At 59.5% G+C, this 17,387-nt stretch overlaps 2 protein-coding genes across 2 annotated transcripts; one reads left to right on the top strand and one right to left on the bottom strand.

Annotated features, from left to right (window-relative positions):
• Positions 1–593: 593 nt before the first annotated feature.
• On the top strand, positions 594–13,348 carry LOC146765407 (uncharacterized). The gene is given in 11 exon segments (XM_085560435.1): positions 594–2,080; positions 4,762–4,900; positions 5,580–5,711; positions 6,005–6,132; positions 6,375–6,559; positions 6,562–7,064; positions 7,662–7,840; positions 8,327–8,456; positions 9,096–9,995; positions 10,996–11,282; positions 11,805–13,348. Coding segments are annotated over 11 exon segments (3,726 nt in total). The 5' UTR covers positions 594–1,931; the 3' UTR covers positions 12,799–13,348.
• Positions 13,349–13,406: 58 nt separating this feature from the next.
• Positions 13,407–17,282, bottom strand: FCER1G (Fc epsilon receptor Ig). Its single transcript, XM_085560713.1, has 5 exons — positions 16,662–17,282; positions 14,977–15,068; positions 14,811–14,846; positions 14,656–14,679; positions 13,407–13,815 (listed from the first exon to the last, which is right to left on the bottom strand). Exons 1-5 carry the CDS (start codon positions 16,744–16,746, stop codon positions 13,759–13,761), a joined length of 294 nt encoding a protein of 97 aa, XP_085416839.1. The 5' UTR covers positions 16,747–17,282; the 3' UTR covers positions 13,407–13,758.
• Positions 17,283–17,387: the final 105 nt, after the last annotated feature.

Below are 17,387 nucleotides of genomic sequence, written 5' to 3'. Positions count from 1 at the left end.
CTGGGCTCCATCCTTCGATAGAAGGATTCTTTGCAGTCAGGTCAAGGGGCCCCTGGGCACATCCTTTTTCCATTTCTCCCGGGAAAGAAAACTCAGCAGTCCAGGTTCCTGATGTCAGTTTGTAGGGCTCCCTTGGGTCTATCAGGGCAGCACAAGTTTGAGGTTGGGACAACTTCGATCTGGGCTCCATCCTTCGATATAAGGATTCTTTGCAGTCAGGTCAACTGGCCCCTGGGCACATCCTTTTTCCATTTTCCCTGGGAAAGAAAACTCAGCAGTCCAGGTTCCTGATGTCAGTTTGTAGGGCTCCCTTGGGTCTATCAGGGCAGGACAAGTTTGAGGTGGGGAAAACTTCGGTGTGGGGTGCATCCTTCGATATAGGGATTTTTGGCAATCAGGGCCGGGGGCCCCTGGGCACATCCTTTTTCCATTTTCCCTGGGAAAGAAAACTCAGCTGTCCAGGTTCCTGATGTCAGTTTGTAGGGCTCCCTTGGGTCTATCAGGGCAGCACAAGTTTGAGGTGGGGACAACTTCGGTGTGGGCTCCATCCTTTGATACATGGATTCTTTACAGTCAGGTACCAGTCCAGGGCCAGGAGCCCCTGGGTACATGCTTTGGGCATTTTCGCTGGGAAAGAAAACTCAGCAGTCCAGGTTCCTGATGTCAGTTTGTAGGGCTGTACAGAGATCAGAGACAGTGTCTCTCTGGCTTTGTATGGGGGGTTCCTGATGGCCTTCGAGGGTTCCGACCTACGCACGCAGCCAGAGGGATTCTCTGGACTCCCAGACCGTGTCACGAAGGGACCTGGCTCCGATGGCTGAGGGCTTGAGGGTGGTACAGAGGGTGGGGGTAGCTGAGAGGCAGCAGGGGTCTGTAGAAGTAAAAAGGGGGGCTCAGAGACCCTGAGAGGCTGCGGTGGGGAGCTGGAGGGTGACACATGGAGGCTGAGGGACAGAATGTGTATTTAGGGGTAAAAACAGGGGCTTAGAGATGCTGAGAGTCTGCCGTGGGGGAATGGAGGGTGACACAAGGAGGTTGAAAGGCTGGGGGTGCCTTGAGGGACAAAGTTGGGGGAGCCTGAGGGTTACAGGTGAACCAGTCCTCCCACCACCTTTAACCCCACATTTTGATGATGAGGGTTTTTTAGGGCATTTTTATGTTTTTTTAGGGTCTTTTCATGGCATAGAGGCTGAGGGGCAGCTTGAGGGGCACTGTGTGGGCTTGAGGGTGACAGAGGCTGGGAGCTGAGGGAGGAACAGGGGAGAGGACAGTGGGTGACACAGAGAGATGCTGAGGGGGGCAGGGGCAGCTGGAGGGTGACACAGAGAAGCTGGGGGCTGAGGGGCAGAGGAGAGGGATTAAGGGTGGCACACAGGGGCTGAGGGGCAGCTGAGAGGGGGCTTGAGGGGCAAAGGGGGGTTCGAGGGTGACAGCCAGAGCCTGAGGGCTGGGGGGCTGAGGGAGGGGTCAGGGGTGAAGGGAGAGGGTCTGAGCGCTGGACAGTCCAGTGGGGATCAGGGCTACAGGGTACAGCTTAGGAGGCAAGTTAGGGTACAGGTGCGGCACCCCTCACGCCACCCGTACCTCACCCTAAGCAGCCTTTTCCCTTTTCACCCCCAACAACAGCAGCACAGCACAGCAAGCCTGACAGCGAGACTGAAATGAGCAGGGTCTATGCCTTTATTAGTGTTCAGCTCTTTATTAAAAAGTCAGCTCGGCAGGGGGGTGGTGTAGCTTTTTCCCGGTAGCCGAAGGGTGAGAAGGTGGCAGAGTCCGTCCCTGGGGTCTCCATGCAGGGTCTGTCCCTGGGGTCTCCATGTTTTTCATCCCCAAAACCCCCTCCCATGATTCCACTGGATTATTTTGCATCCCAGTCCTAGTTTGGGTGGGGGTAGGTGATTCCCAGGAGCAATTAGCTAATTAACATTTCAATGTCAGTACTTAATTGGAGCCAAGTGTCCCAGCCAGGCTGTTTTGTTCATAACAAGACCACACCAGAACCCTCCCCGGGACAGAGCAGCGACCCTCGCACCAGGACAGCACAGAACCCGCAGAGGACAACAGGACCCGCTGCAAAAAGGTAGGGATGACATCTGTGGGCTAGAGAGCGACAGGAAGGGGTTTGGAGGCTGAGCAGGCTTCCTTGAGGTTTTTTTGGGGGTTTTTTTTTTGGTTGGTTGGTTGTTTGTTTGGGTTGGTTCTTTTGGTTTTGGGGGGTTTTTTTGTTTTGTTTTGTTTGGGGTTTTTTTGAGGGGTTTTTTTTAGGACTATTAGGAATATTTAGGGGATTTTTGAAGGCTTTTTAGGACTTTTCTGGTGTCTTTTAGGGTGTTGTTACGCTTTCCCAATGGCCATTTTTGAATTCCTCGGTGCATTTTTAGGGTCAGACAGGATGCCCGCTGGAAATGCGGAGTATTATGGGATAGCAGTGGGATGATTTGGGAAGGTACCAGTGGAGGGGCAGTGGTACCACGCTGCTGGTCGGAAGGCTGTGATTTCGGGGACCGGTGAAATGGTTGTGGTTAAATCGCGCACAGAAATGTAAGTTGTGCATATCAATGAAAATACCGAAAACTTTTAACAATGTAAGAAAATGTTTTCTATGTGAAGGAAATAATAATTCATGAACTGGGGGAATTTGCAGCGAATTGTGGAGGGAGTTTTGGGGTTTGGGATTTTGATGGCTTGGGGGGGATTTTTATATCATTTTGGAGTGGATTTGGGGTGTTTTTAGTGGGATTTTTGGGGGGATTTTGGGGTCCACCCCGCCCTTTCCAGGCCCCCCCGATCCTCCATCCCCCCGCGGCTGTTGGGGACGTTGGGGACAGCGCCGCTCGCGCCGGGGCCGGTTGGGGACACCTGGCGACAATCGCGACATCCTCATCCCCCAATGGCGACACTCGACAGCCGCCCCTGCCCGGGATCCGCCTCCCGCCACCCCGAGGACACCCCGGGGTCCCGTGTCCCCAAATCCCCCGGGTCCGGTGTCCCCCAAAACCCTCCTGGGGACACCCCGGGGTCCCGTGTCCCCAAATCCCCCGGGTCCGGTGTCCCCCAAAACCCTCCTGGGGACACCCCGGGGTCCCGTGTCCCCAAATCCCCCGGGTCCGGTGTCCCCCAAAACCCTCCTGGGGTCACCCCGGGGTCCCGTGTCCCCCACAGCCCTCCCGGTGTCCCCCCAGAGCCCCCCGGTCCCTCCCGTCCCCCCCGGGCTCGGCGGAGGCTCCGCAGCAGCTCCGGGGCTCGGAGCCCGCCCGGGGAGCAGCGGGTGCGGGGTGGGGCACCGGGAGCACCGGGGAGGGGAACCGGGGGGAACCTGGCAGGGCTGGGGAGAGGGGATTTGGGCACCGGGAGCACCGGGGAGGGGCACCGGGGGTACCTGGCAGGGCTGGGGAGGGGGGATTTGGGCACCGGGGGGCACCGGGGAGGGGAACCGGGGACACCGGGGTATACCGGGAGGAATCTGGCAGGGCTGGGGAGGGGGAATTTAGGCACCGGGGAGGGGCACCGGGGGGCACCGGGGGCACCGGGAAGAATCTGGCAGGGCTGGGGGGGGGGGGGGGGGGGCGGGAATTTGGACACCGGGGACACCGGGAAGAATCTGGCAGGGCTGGGGAGAGGGGATTTGGGCACCGGGAGCACCGGGAATGGGAACCGGGGACACCGGGGGACACTGGAGGGCACCTGGCAGGGCTGGGGACGGGGGGGTTTGGGCACCGGGCATGGGATTTGGGCACCGAGGGGGAACCGGGTGAAAGATTTGGGCAGCGGGAGGGGAACCGGGAGGCACCGGGTGAGGGATTTGGGCAGCTGGGGGTATTTTGAGGGGATCTGGGGGGACTTTCGGGGGATGTGGGGGATTTTTGGTGGCACTCTGAGGTGATTTGGGGTGACACGGGGGGAATTTGGGGAAATCGAGGGATTTGGCAGCATTTTGGGGTGAATTCGGGTGATTGGGGGGGATTTAGAGGTGATTTGGGGGGGATTTAGGGGATATTTTTGGGGGATTTAGGGATCATCTGGGGGAGTTCTGGGGTAGGGATTTTGGGAGGACTTTGGGGTGATTGAAGGGGATTTGGAGAGATTTGGGGGTGATTTGGGGAGGTTGGAATAACTTAGAAGAGTTTTGGGGTGATTTGGAGGGGATTTTGGGTTGATTTTGTGGATTTTCGGGGGATTGTTTATGGGATTTCTGGAGGGATTTTTGAGGCAGATTTTGGGGGGGATTTGGGGGTCTCACGCCGTCCTTTCCCTCAGCCCTCGCGCCCCTCCAGCCCCATCGTGCTGCTCCACGATGTCACGGCCGCCCCCCGAGCGCCGCCCGCGCTCCGAGACAAACCCGAAACCATCCGGGTCATCACCAGGGACCTGATCCGGGAGCTCATGTGAGGCTCCCCAAATCTGCCTTTTTCCCCCCAATAATCCGTGATTTTTTTTTCCCCCATAAAATCCTGGATTATTTCACCCAAAATTCTGGATTTTTTCGCCAAAATTTCAGTTTAAAAAATAAAAAAAATATATTTTTTTGGCTAAAAATCTGGTGGCTTCCCCTCCCACATCGGGGATATTTTCCCCAAAATTCAGGATTTATTACCCCCAAGCTTTAGGGTTATTTCCCCCTCAATCCGGGATAATTTCCCCCAGAATTTGAAAATTCTTCCCCCAAAATTCAGGGTTTTTTTTCCCTAAAATCCAGGATTTTTCCTCCAAAATGCGGGATATTTTTTCCCCGTGCCCCTGATCCCAGTTTGTGTCCCACAGAATTCCCAGGGATCGTCCCCAGGCCTCACTCATCATCGGCACTGAGGAATTCCAGCGGATCCAGGAGGAGGCTCGGGCTCCGCGCCGGGAGCTCGCGGATCGGCTGCGGATCCTCAAATCCCGCCAGGACGCGGCTTTCGTGGGCATCTCCCGATTTCCTGAGCCCGAATTTCCTGCTCCTGATCTTCCCTAATCCTGATTTTCCCAATCCTGCTTTCCCTGATCCCAAATTTCCTGATCCAGAATTTCCTTTTCGCAAATTTCCCGATCCTGATCTTCCCTAATTCTGAATTTCCTGTTCCTGCTTTTCCTGATCCTGATCATCCCTAATCCCAAATTTCCCAATCCTGTTTTCCCTCATCCCAAATTTCCTGATACAGAATTTCCTGAGCCCGAATTTCCTGATCCTGATCTCCCCTAATCCCGAATTTTCTGATCTTCCCACCCCTCCTTTTTCTGATCCCGCCTTTTCCCATCCCAATTTTCCTGATCCCAACTTTCCTGATCCCGAATTTCCCACTCACTTTTCCCAATCCCCCTTTTCCCAATCCCTTTTTTTTATATATATATATATTTTTTTTTTTTACCCCGATTTTCCTAATCCCACTTTTCCTAATCCCTCTTTTCTGGGCCTCGCTTTTCCCCATTCCGTTTTTTCCTGCTCCTGATTTTCCTGCTCCTGGGAATTCCCCAGGATGTCCCTGGAAATGTCCCCGGGATATCCCCTGGGATGTCCCCACGATGTCCCCAGGATATCCTCGGGAATGTACCCCCCGAATGTCCCTATGATGTCCCCGTGGTGTCCCCTGTCCCCACAGGAGCAGCTGCGGCGGGTGCGGAGCGCGGAGCTGGGCAGGGACGAGCAGCGGGACAGGGACACGGACAAGGACACGGACAGGGACAGGGACAAGGACACGGACAAGGAGGAAGAGGTGGAGGGGGCGAGGAAGGTGAGGATGGAGCCATTTTGTGGGAATTTGGGAGTCTCTTGGGCCAAAATCTCACCCTAAAATTTGGTGGATTTTGTGGGGGATTTCAAGGAGATTTAGGGGATTTTTGGGAGGGATTTTGAGGTGATTTTGGGATGACACATGGGATTTCGGGAGGATTTTGTAACGGTTTTTATGGGATTTCAGGAGGATTTTGTAATGGTTTTTATGGGATTTCGTTGGGGATTTTGAGGGTGGGTTTGTGGGACGATTTTGGGGGGGATTTTGGGGTCTCACCCCATCCTTTCCCACAGATTTCAGGTCCCTCCAGCGCCATCGTGCAGCTCCGGGACGTGAGGAGCGCCCCGGGCACGGTGCCCTCATCCCGGGACAAACCCAAAACCATCCGGGTCTTCACCAAGGACGTGGTTCGGGAGCTCATGTGAGACTCATGGGGATTTGGGGACCCCATAGGGGGTCTGGGGACCCCCAGGAATCAGAAAGGATTTGGGAACTCAGGGGGGATTTGGGGACCCTGAGGGATTTTGAGAACTCCAGGGAATTTGAGGACTCAGTGGGGTAAGTGGGGACTCAGAGAGGATTTGGGAACCCAGGTGGGATATGGGGACACAGGGGACACCAGGAGCTGTCCCCGTGCCCCTGATCCCGGTCCGTGTCCCACAGAGTTCCCAGGGATCGGCTCCCGGCCTCGCTCATCATCGGCACCGAGGAATTCCAGCGGATCCAGGAGGAGGCTCGGGCTCCGCGCCGGGAGCTCGCGGATCGGCTGCGGATCCTCAAATCCCGCCAGGACGCAGCTTTCGTGGGCATCTCCCGATTTCCTGAGCCCGAATTTCCCGCTCCCGATCTTCCCTAATCCTGATTTTCCCAATCCTGCTTTTCCTGATCCAGAATTTCCTGAGCCCGAATTTCCCTTTCCCAAATTTCCTCATCCCCTCGTGCCAGGGTCCCTGGAACCTCCCAGGACTCTCCCCGCAGGAGGCCCTGGGAATGTCCCCAAGGAATGTTCCTGGCAATGCCCCCAAGACCCCGAGAATGTCCCCCAGGAATGCCTTGGGAATATCCCCCAGGGTCCCAGGATGTCCCGGGCCTGTCCCTGCAGGAGGCCCTGGGAATGTCCCCCTGGACCCTGGGAATGTCCCCCAGGACGCTGGGAATGTCCCCAGCAGTGTCCCTGTCCCGCAGGAGGAGCGCAGCCGGGCCCGCAGAGCGGAGCAGCGGCAGGAGGAGCTGCGGGAAGCTCAGGCCCGCTCGGAGCTGGAGCAGGAGCAGGAGAGGGAGCGGCGGGAGCTGCTGGAGCGCGCGGCCGGGATGAGGATGGAGCAGGAGGATGAGATGCGGCATCTGAACTCGGTACAGGCGGAACCCTTCCCTTCCCTTCCCTTCCCTTCCCTTCCCTTCCCTTCCCTTCCCTTCCCTTCCCTTCCCTTCCCTTCCCTTCCCTTCCCTTTCCTTTCCTTTTCCCATTTCCCATTCCCATTCCCGCAGCTCCTGCTCAGCGCCCGCTGCAGCTCCATCCTGGACAGGCAGGAAGTGCCAGACCCAGAATTCCCATTCCCCATTTCCCATTCCCTATTTCCCATTTCCCATTCCATTTCCCATTCCTGCAGCTCCTGCTCAGCGCCCGCTGCAGCTCCATCCTGGACAGGCAGGAAGTGCCAGATCCAGAATTCCCATTTCCCATTCCCTATTTCCCATTTCCCATTCCCATTCCCGCAGCTCCTGCTCAGCGCCCGCTGCAGCTCCATCCTGGACAGGCAGGAAGTGCCAGACCCAGAATTCCCATTCCCCATTTCCCATTCCCTATTTCCCATTTCCCATTCCATTTCCCATTCCTGCAGCTCCTGCTCAGCGCCCGCTGCAGCTCCATCCTGGACAGGCAGGAAGTGCCAGATCCAGAATTCCCGTTTCCCATTCCCATTTCCCATTCCCTATTTCCCATTCCCGCAGCTCCTGCTCAGCGCCCGCTGCAGCTCCATCCTGGACAGGCAGCTGGCGGAGAAGCGGCAGGTGCAGGGGGAGCTGCGGGCGGAGGAGCAGCGCCTGGCGCGGCTCATGGACAGCCAGCGGGAGAAGGAGCTGCAGCTGCAGGAGGAGCTGGAGCGCCGCAGGAAGCAGGAGCTCATCAGGTCCTGCCATTCCCTTTTCCTTTCCCTCTTCCCTTTTCCCTTATCCCTTTCTCCTAATCTCTTCTCCCTTCCCCCATTCTTTTTTTCCTCTTCACTTTCCTCTTTCTCCTTTTCCTTTTTCCCTTTTCCTCTCCTTCCCTTTTTTTGCCTTTTCCCTTTCCCCATTCCCCTTCTTTTCCCTCCTTTTCCCTCTCTCCATTTCCCCTTTTCTCCCTCTTTTCCCTTCCCCTTTTTTCCCTCTTTTCCCTCTTTTCCCCCTTTCCTTTGCCCCTTTTCCATTTCCCTTTCTCCCTCTTTCCCTTTTCCCTTCTTTTTTCCTACTCCCATTTCCCCTTCCCCCTTTTTTCTCCTTTCCCTTCCTTTCCCCTTCTCCACCCACCCCATGCACTCCACACTTCTGGAAGTGGACTGGAACTTTTCCATTCCCAAATTCCCAAATGATTCCCGAATTCCCAAATAACTCCCGAATTATTCCCGAATTCCCAGCGCCAAGCGGGAGGTGCTCCAGCAGATAGAGCAGCGCCAGGAGCAGCGGGCGCTGAGGGCCGAGCAGAAATTCCAGGAGGGCCAGAGGTTCCTGGAGCACCTGGAGCAGATGAGGAGGGAGGATCGCGAGGTCTGAGATTCCCAGCGGGAATTCGGGAATTTGGGAATTTGGGTCTCGGGGCAGCACGGGACGGGATCGTGGCTCTGGTGGCCTTGGGGATGTGGTGGCATCAGCGGGAGGGGACACGGAGCTGCTGTGGATCCCAGGGAATGGGGATTTCATGGAATGGGGGGGGGGGGGGGCTGAGGAGGGGAATCCCAGGGATTTGGGGTCCCAAGGAGTGGGAGACCCCAGGGGATGGGGATTTCAGGGAATGGGGATTTAAGGGAATGGGAATTTCAGGGAATGGGGGTCCTCATGAGGGGGATCCCAGATGTTTGGGATCCCATGGAATTGGGATCTACAGCAGGGGAATCCCAGGGGTTTGAGATCCCAGGGATTTGGGATCTATAGCAGGGGAATCCTAGGGAATGGGGATCCGAAGGTTTGGGATCCCAGGGAATGGGGATTTCAGGGAATGGGGATCCCAAGGTTTGGGATCCCGGGGAATGGGTATTTCAGGGAATGGGGATCCCATGGATTTGGGATCCCGGGTCATGCGGGTCCCAGGGAATGGGGATCCCCATGGGAAGGGGGGTTTGCGGGGCTGTGCGGTGACGGGCTCGGTGTCCCCGCGGTGTCCCCGCGGTGTCCCCGCGGGGCGGGCAGGCCTGGCAGCAGCAGCAGCAGCGCAAGCGGCAGCTCCTGGCCGACATGAAGGCGGTGGATGCGGAGAACCAGCGGCTGCGGCAGCGCAACAGCGAGCGCGAGCGGCGCGCCGAGCTGCGGGCCCTGGAGGAGCAGCGCCAGCAGGGGGTCAGGGGGCTGGCAGGGGCTGTCACCTTCCAGAGTTTTGTCACCTCCCCAGGGCTCTGTCACCTTCCCAGGGCTCTGTCCCACCTTGTGACACTGTCCCCTGCCCAGTCCTTGTCCCTGCCCCGTGGCTCTGTCTTCAGCCGATGTCCCTGTCCCCCTGTCCCTCTGTCCCTGTCCCTGTCCCAATGTCCTTGTCCCCAGCCGTGTCCCTGTCCCAGTGTCCCTGTCCCAGCCACGTCCCTGTCCCAGCTCTGTCTGTGTCGCTGTCCCGGTGTCCCTGTCCCAGCCATGTTGCTGTCCCGGTGTCGCTGTCCCGGTGTCCCTGTCTCCCCCTGTGTCCTGGTGTCGCTGTCCCGGTGTCGCTGTCCCCATGTTGCTCTCCCAGTGTCCCTGTCCCCATGACCCTGTCCCGGTGTCGCTATCCCCATGTTGCTGTCCCGGTGTCCCTGTCCCCATGACCCTGTCCCGGTGTCGCTATCCCCATGTTGCTGTCCCGGTGTCCCTGTCCCCATGACCCTGTCCCGGTGCCGCTGTCCCAGCCACGTCCCTGTCCCAGCTCTGTCTGTGTCCCTGTCCCGGTGTCCCTGTCCCAGCCATGTCCCTGTCCTGGTGCCGCTGTCCCCATGTCGCTGTCCCCAGGAGCGGGACGCGGCGCTGGAGACGGAGCGGGCGCGGCTGCGGCGGGAGCGGCAGCGGGAGCTGGACCGGGTCAAGGCCATGCAGGAGCACGAGCGGGACTGGCAGGAGGCGCGGGTGGGTGGCACTGCCACCCTTGTCCCCTCCCTGGGGCTCTGTCCCCTCCCCAGGGTGCTGTCACCACCCAGGGGCTCTGCACTCCGAGCGCAGCCAAGAGGTGGCACAGTGGGACTGGTGGCACCGGGACCTGTCCCTGTCCCCAGAGCTCCCAGTGTCCCCAATATCCCCTGTGTCCCCAATATCCCCAGAACCCCCAGTGTCCCCAATGCCCCCAGTGCTCCCAGAGTCCTCAATGTCCCCAATATCCCCTGTGTCCCCAATGTCCCTGATGTCTCCACTGTCCCCAGTGTCTCCAGTGTCACCTATGTCCCCAAAGCCCACAGAGTCCCCAATGTCCCCAGCACCCCCAATATCCCCGATGTCCCCAATATCCCCAGTGTCCCCAATGTCCATGAAACCCCCCAATGCCCCCAGAGTCCCCAGTGCCCCTGAAACTCCCCAATGCCCCAAATGTCTCCACTGTCCCCAGAGTCCTCAATGTCCCCAATGTCTCCAGTGTCCCCAGTGTCCCCAATGCCCCAGTGTCCCCAGAGTCCCAGTGTCCCCAGAGTCCCCAGTGTCCTCAATGCCCCCAGTGTCCCCAATGCCCCCAGTGTCCCCAGAGTCCCCAATGCCCCCAGTGTCCCCAGTGTCCCCAGAGTCCTCAATGTCCCCAATGTCTCCAGTGTCCCCAATGCCCCAGTGTCCCCAGAGTCCCCAGTGTCCCCAATGCCCTCAGTGTCCCCAGTCCCCAATGCCCCCAGTGTCCCCAATGTCCCCAGTGTCCCCAGAGTCCCCAATGTCCTCAATGTCCCCAAAGCCTCCAGTGTCCCCAGTGTCCCCAATGTCCCCAATGTCCCCAGTGTCCCCAGAGTCCCCAATGCCCCCAGTGTCCCCAGTGCCCCCAATGTCCCCAATGTCCCCAGTATCCCCAATGTCCCCAAAGCCCCCAATGTCCCCAGTGCCCCCAGTGTCCCCAATGTCCCCAGTGTCCCCAATGCCCCCGCTGTCCCCGCAGGAGGCTGTGCGCTGCAGGCGCAGCCAGGAGGCAGCGGAGCGGGCCTGGCGGCAGCGGGAGCTGCAGCGGGAGCGGCGCCGCGCGGAGCAGCTGCAGGAGCTGCAGCGGGGCCGCCGCGAGCAGGTGACACAGCGGCGACAGCAGCTGGCGCTGGCGCTGCAGCAGGAGCGCCGCGACTTCCTCACCCTGCTCAGGTGGGTGGCACCGCGGCTGGCACGGCGACAGCCGGGGCGTTGGGGACACGTCGGTGTCGCCCCACGGGCAGTGCCAGGTGTGGCCGTGTCCCTGTGCCACCCTGCTGGCTCCGGGGACACCAGTGTCACCCAGGTGTGACAAGGTCCCTGTGCCACCCTGCTGGCTCCGGGGACACCAGTGTCACCCAGGTGTGACAAGGTCCCTGTGCCACCCTGCTGGCTCTGGGGACACCAGTATCACCCCAGGCGCTGTGCCAGCCATGCCCAGGGGACAGTGTTGGTGTCCCTGAGCCACCCCAGTTGTCCCCAGGGGATGGTGGCAGCGTCCCCGTGTCACCCCAGGGGTTGTGCCTGTGTCACAGTGCCAGTGCCCCAGTGTCAGAGTGATGTCCCCAGTGCCCAGCAGGAGCAGCTGGCATGGCAGCGGGCACAGTGCCAGTGTCACAGTGCCAGTGTCACAGTGTCACAATGTCCCCAGTGCCCAGCAGGAGCAGCTGGCACGGCAGTGGACACAGTGCCAGTGTCACAGTGTCATAGTGCCAGTGTCACAGTGCCACAGTGCCAATGTCACAGTGTCACAGTGCCAATGTCACAGTGGTGTCCCCGTGTCCCCAGTGCCCAGCAACAGCAGCTGGCACGGCAGCAGGCACAGTGTCCATGTCACAGTGCCAATGTCACAGTGCCAATGTCACAATGTCCCCGTGTCCCCAGTGCCCAGCAGCAGCAGCTGGCACGGCAGCAGGCACAGTGTCCATGTCACAGTGCCAATGTCACAATGTCCCCGTGTCCCCAGTGCCCAGCAGCAGCAGTGGGCACAGTGCCAGTGTCACAGTGTCACAATGTCCCCAGTGCCCAGCAGGAGCAGCTGGCACGGCAGCAGCAGCAGCAGCTGGCACGGCAGCGGGCACAGCGCGCCCACGCCGAGGCGCTGCGGGAGCAGATCCGGGAGTCGCGGCAGCGGCGACAGCGCGACCGAGCCGCGGCCATCGAGGAGGGGCAGCGGGAGCTGGCGCGGGCACGGCAGCGGGCAGAGCGCCTGGCACGCGCGGGGCAGCAGAAACTGCAGCGCCTCAGGTGCGGGCCGGGGGTCACCCGCTGTGCCACCTCTGTGCCAACCCCTGTGTCACCACTGCCACTCCCTGTGTCACCCCCTGTGCCACCTCCTGTACCACCTCCTGTGTCACCTGTACCAGTTCCTGCCACCCCCTGTGCCACCCCCGTGCCACCCCTGCCACCCCTGTGTCACCCCATGTCACCTGTACCACTTCCTGCCACCTCCTGTGCCACCTCTGTGCCACCTGTGCCACCCCCTGTACCACCGCCTGTGCCACCCCCTGTGCCACCACTGCCACCTGTGCCAACCCCTGTGCCACCGCCTGGGTCACCCTTGTGCCACCGCCTGTGCCACCCCGTGTGTCAACCCCTGTGCCACCCCCTGTGCCACCTCTGCCACTTACTGCTGCTTCCTGCAACCTCTTCTGTCACTCCTGGCACCCCTGGCACCTCCTGTCCCCTCCTGTGCCACTTCCTGCCACCTCCTGTGCCACCCCCTGTGTCAACCCCTGTGCCACCTCCTGTGTCACTACTGCCACTTCCTGCCACCTCTTGAGACTTCTTCTGTCCCCTCCTGTTCCCTCCTGGCACCCCTGGCACCGCTGATGTCCCCCCCGTGCCGCTCTGTCCCCGCAGGGACTCCGGGGTGCCCGACAGGTTCTGTGCCCTGGTGGAGAAGAGAGCCTGGGGCACGGCCAGCGCTGCCACCTCCTGATGCCACCCTGGTGCCACCCTGTGACCTCCTGCTGCCACCTTGGTGCCACCTGCTGATGCCACCCTGTCACCTCCTGATGCCACCCTGTCACCTCCTGATGCCACCCTGCCACCTCCTGATGCCACCCTGGTGCCACCCTGTCACCTCCTGATGCCACCCTGTCACCTCCTGATGCCACCCTGGTGCCACCCTGTCACCTCCTGATGCCACCCTGGTGCCACCCTGTCACCTCCTGATGCCACCTCCCGATGCCAGCTGCTGTTCTCCAGGGATCTGGGGGGCATTTCTCCTTTTTGCCCATTTTTAACATTTTTGGACCCATTTTTGATCGATTTTACCCCAATTTTAACCTTTTTGAATCCCTATTTTTAACCATTTTAATCCCGATTTTAACCCAGAAGATCTCAATGTTTACCCCCAGTTTTTAACCCTTAAAACCCCATTTAATATCGGATTTTTTTATGTTTTAATTTTTCCATTTCCAGGGAGAGAGGAAAAAAAATCCCAATTTTCCATTTCCAGGGGGAAAAAAAAAATCCATATTTTCCATTTCCAGGGGAAAAAAAATTCAAAATTTCCATTTCCAGGGAAAGATAAATCCCAATTCTCCATTTTCAGGGAAAAAAAAATTCCAAATTTTCCATTTTCCAGGAAAAATAAACCTCAATTCTCCATTTTCAGGGAAAAAAATATCCTAAATTTTCCATTTCCAGGGGTAAAAAAACCCCAATTTTTCCATTTCCAGGTGTAAAAAACCGGAATTTTCCCATTTCCAGGGGAAATTCCCGGTTTTCTCGGGGGTCAGGAGCTCTTCATCTGCAGGGTCTCGTAGGTCTCCTGGGGGTCGGAGCTGAGACCCTGCGGGGGGGCCGGGGGCGTTTTGGGGTGTCCAGGGGGGCTGTGCCACCCCCACCGATTGTCACCCCCATGTTGTCACCTCCATTGTCACCCCCACCGATTGTCACCCTCACGTTGTCACCCCAACATTGTCACCTCCCCAGTGTCATCCCCACAGTGTCACCCTCACATTGTCACTCCCACGGATTCACCCCAACATTGTCACCTCCATTGTCACCTGAATTGTCACCCCCACGTTGTCACCCCCACGTTGTCACCTCCTCAGTGTCACCCCCATATTGTCACCCCCACAGTGTCACCTCCAGTGCCATCCCCACCGATTGTCACCCCCACATTGTCACCTTCCCAGTGTCACCCCCACATTGTCACCCCCTCAGTCATTCTTTAGTGGAGGGGGAGCACCCCAAATCCCAAACACCCCAAATCCCAAACACCCCAAATCTCACCCCATCAATGAGGGGGACACCCCAAATCTCAGCCCCATTGTTGGGGGGGACACCCCAAATCTGACACCCATAAATGGGGGGGGACACCCCAAATCCCAGCCCCATTAATGGAGGGGGACACCCCAAATCTGACACCCATAAATGGAAGGGGAAACCCCAAATCCCAGCCCCATTAATGGAGGGGGACACCCCAAATCTGACACCCATAAATGGGGGGGACACCCCAAATCCCAGCCCCATTAATGGAGGGGGACACCCCAAATCCCAGCCCATCAATATCCACGGGTCACCCCCAAACCTCAGGGATTTTCCCCCTCCCCAGCACAGCCCCCGCACCCCCCAAAACAATTTGGGGGTGTCCCCAAAATCCTCCCCGCCCCCCCGCGTGACTCACGGCATAAACGGCCTCTTCCTCCTTCTGCCGGGAACAGAAAGTGAAAGTGGATTTTGGGGGGCTGGGGGGGGGCACAGCCGGACACCCCCATCCCCCACACCCCCCCGCACCCCAAAACCCCCCAAAATCCCCCCAAAATCTCTCCCCCCCTTTACCTGCTCAGCCGCTCTCTGCAGCCGCCAAGTCATGAACTGGGGAAGGGGAGAGAAAACCAAAAATGAGGGGAAAAAAGGGGAAAATGGGTAAAAACAAGTGGGGGAGGGGGGAGGGGAGGTTTGGGGACCCCCCCCCCCAAAAAAAAAGGGGGTTCGGGGGGCTCACCCTGAGGCGGATGTAGAGGCCGGTGAGGATGAGGCTGTAGAGGAAGAGCACCGCGTCCAGCACGTAGCAGATTTCGGGCTCGGCCAGCGCCCCTGCGGGGTTTTGGGGTGATTTTGGGGCATTTTGGGGCGATTTTGGGGGGATTTTGAAAGAGTCTGGAGCGATTTGGGGGGCTTTTGGGGTGATCTTGCAGCGATTTTGGGGGGTTTTGGAGCGATTTGGGGAGATTTTGCGGGGTTTTGGGGGGAATTTTGGGGGGTTTATGGGGAATTATGGGATTATGGAATTTTGGGGACCCCCCGGCTCCGTGTGTCCCCCCGCAGGTGGCACCGATGGCGCCTTGGGTGGCACCAGAGCCCCCCCCGTGCCTGAGGTCTGGGGGGGTTGGGGTCGGTCCTGGAGCCCCCCGGGACCCCCCCCGGGTGCCCCCCCAAACCCAGGAGCACCTCAGGGGTCCCTGGGGCACCCCAAAAGTCAAGGGAGCGGGGAAGGGGATGTGGCGCATCACCAGGACCCCAAATTCCTGCGACCCCAAATCCCCGTGACCCCAATCCCTGTGACCCCAAATCTCTGGGACCCCAAATCCCCAGGACCCCCCATCCCTCCGTGGGTCCCTCTGGATTCCCCTAAATCCTCCCCAAACCCCCTAAATCCCCCCAAAGTCCCCCTGTTCCCCTCGGACACCCCAAATCCCCTAAACCCCCCCAGACCCCCCCGACACCCCAAATCCCCTAAACCTCCCCAAACACCCCAAACCCCCCGGACACCCCAAACCCCCCCAAAACCCCCGGACACCCCAAATCCCCCCAAAACCCCTGGACACCCCAAATCCCCTAAACCTCCCCAAATCCCCCCGACACCCCAAATCCTCCAAATTCCCCAGACGCCCCAAACACCCCCAAAATCCCCGGACACCCTAAACCCCCCCAGACTCCCCGGACACCCCAGATCCCCTAAATACCCCCAAACCCCCTGAACCCCCCCGACACCCCTCAAAGCCCCGGGACACCCCAAATCCCCTAAACCACCCCAAACGCCCCCGACACCCCAAATCCCCTAAACCCCCCCAAAATCCCCGGACACCCCAAATACCCCCGACACCCCAAATCCCCTAAACCCCCCCCGACACCCCAAATCCCCTAAACCCCCCCAGACCACCCGGACACCCCAAATCCCCTAAACCTCCCCAAACACCCCAAACCCCCCGGACACCCCAAACCCCCCCAAATCCCCCCGACACCCCAAATCCTCCAAATTCCCCAGACACCCCAAACACCCCCAAAATCCCCGGACACCCTAAACCCCCCCAGACTCCCCGGACACCCCAGATCCCCTAAATACCCCCAAACCCCCTGAACTCCCCCGACACCCCAAATCCCCCAAACTCCCCCAAACCCCCGGACACCCCAAATCCCCCCGACACCCCAAATCCCCTAAACCCCCCCAAAACCCCCGGACACCCCAAATACCCCCGACACCCCAAATCCCCTAAACCACCCCAAACCTCCCCGACACCCCAGATCCCCTAAACCGCCCCAAAACCCCCGGGACACCCCAAGTCCCCTAAATACCCCCAAACCCTCTGAACCCCCCCGACACCCCTCAAACCCCCGGACACCCCAAATCCCCTAAACCTCCCCAAACACCCCAAACCCCCCGGACACCCCAAACCCCCCCGTGCCCACCTGCGGCCAGGCCGGGCGCCCCCAGCAGGACGAGGCCGAGCAGGCAGCGCGGCCCCGCTGTCCCCAGTGTCCCCAGTGTCCCCATTGTCCCCTCGCTGTCCCCTCGCCGCCAGCAGTGACCACGGCCCCTCCCCCACTTCCCCAGTGCCACCTCCCTCCCTCCCTTCCGCTGTCCCCAAGTGTCACCCGCGGCCACCACCAACGTCCGGCCGCTCCCCCGGAGCCGGCAGAGCCCCCCAAAAATCCCCGCGGGACGGGGGAGCTCTGGGGAAAGCCCTTCCCCCTTTTTTGGGGGGCTCCTTCCGCCCCCAAAGTGGGAGAGAGGCCCCAAAAGGGGAAGGGACCCCAAAAGGGGAAAGGAGACCCCCAAAACTGGGGAAGGAGCCCCCCAAAACTGGGGAAGGAGCCCCCCCTCACCTGGAAGAGAGACCCCAAAAGGGGAAAGAGATCCCAAAAGGGGAAAGGAGCCCCCCCAAAAGGGAAAAGGACCCCCCCAAACTGGGAAAGAAACCCCCCAAACTGGACAAGAGCCCTCCCAAACTGGGGAAGGAGCCCACCCAAACTGGGGAAGCAGCTCCCCAAACTGGGAGAGAGACCCCAAACTGGGCAAGAGCCCCCCCAAATTTGGGACAGAGATCCCAAATGGGGAAAGGGACTCCAAACTGGGTAAGAGACCCCCTAAACTGGGCAAGAGCCCCCCCCAAACTGGGAAGGAGGTGACAGCGG

Source organism: Lonchura striata, chromosome 25, assembly GCF_050655825.1.
Source record: "Lonchura striata isolate lonStrDom1 chromosome 25, ASM5065582v1, whole genome shotgun sequence".
Classification (NCBI taxonomy): domain Eukaryota; kingdom Metazoa; phylum Chordata; class Aves; order Passeriformes; family Estrildidae; genus Lonchura; species Lonchura striata.
The sequence above is the reverse complement of the archived record's forward strand: the minus strand, read 5'-3'. Positions and strand labels throughout refer to the sequence as shown.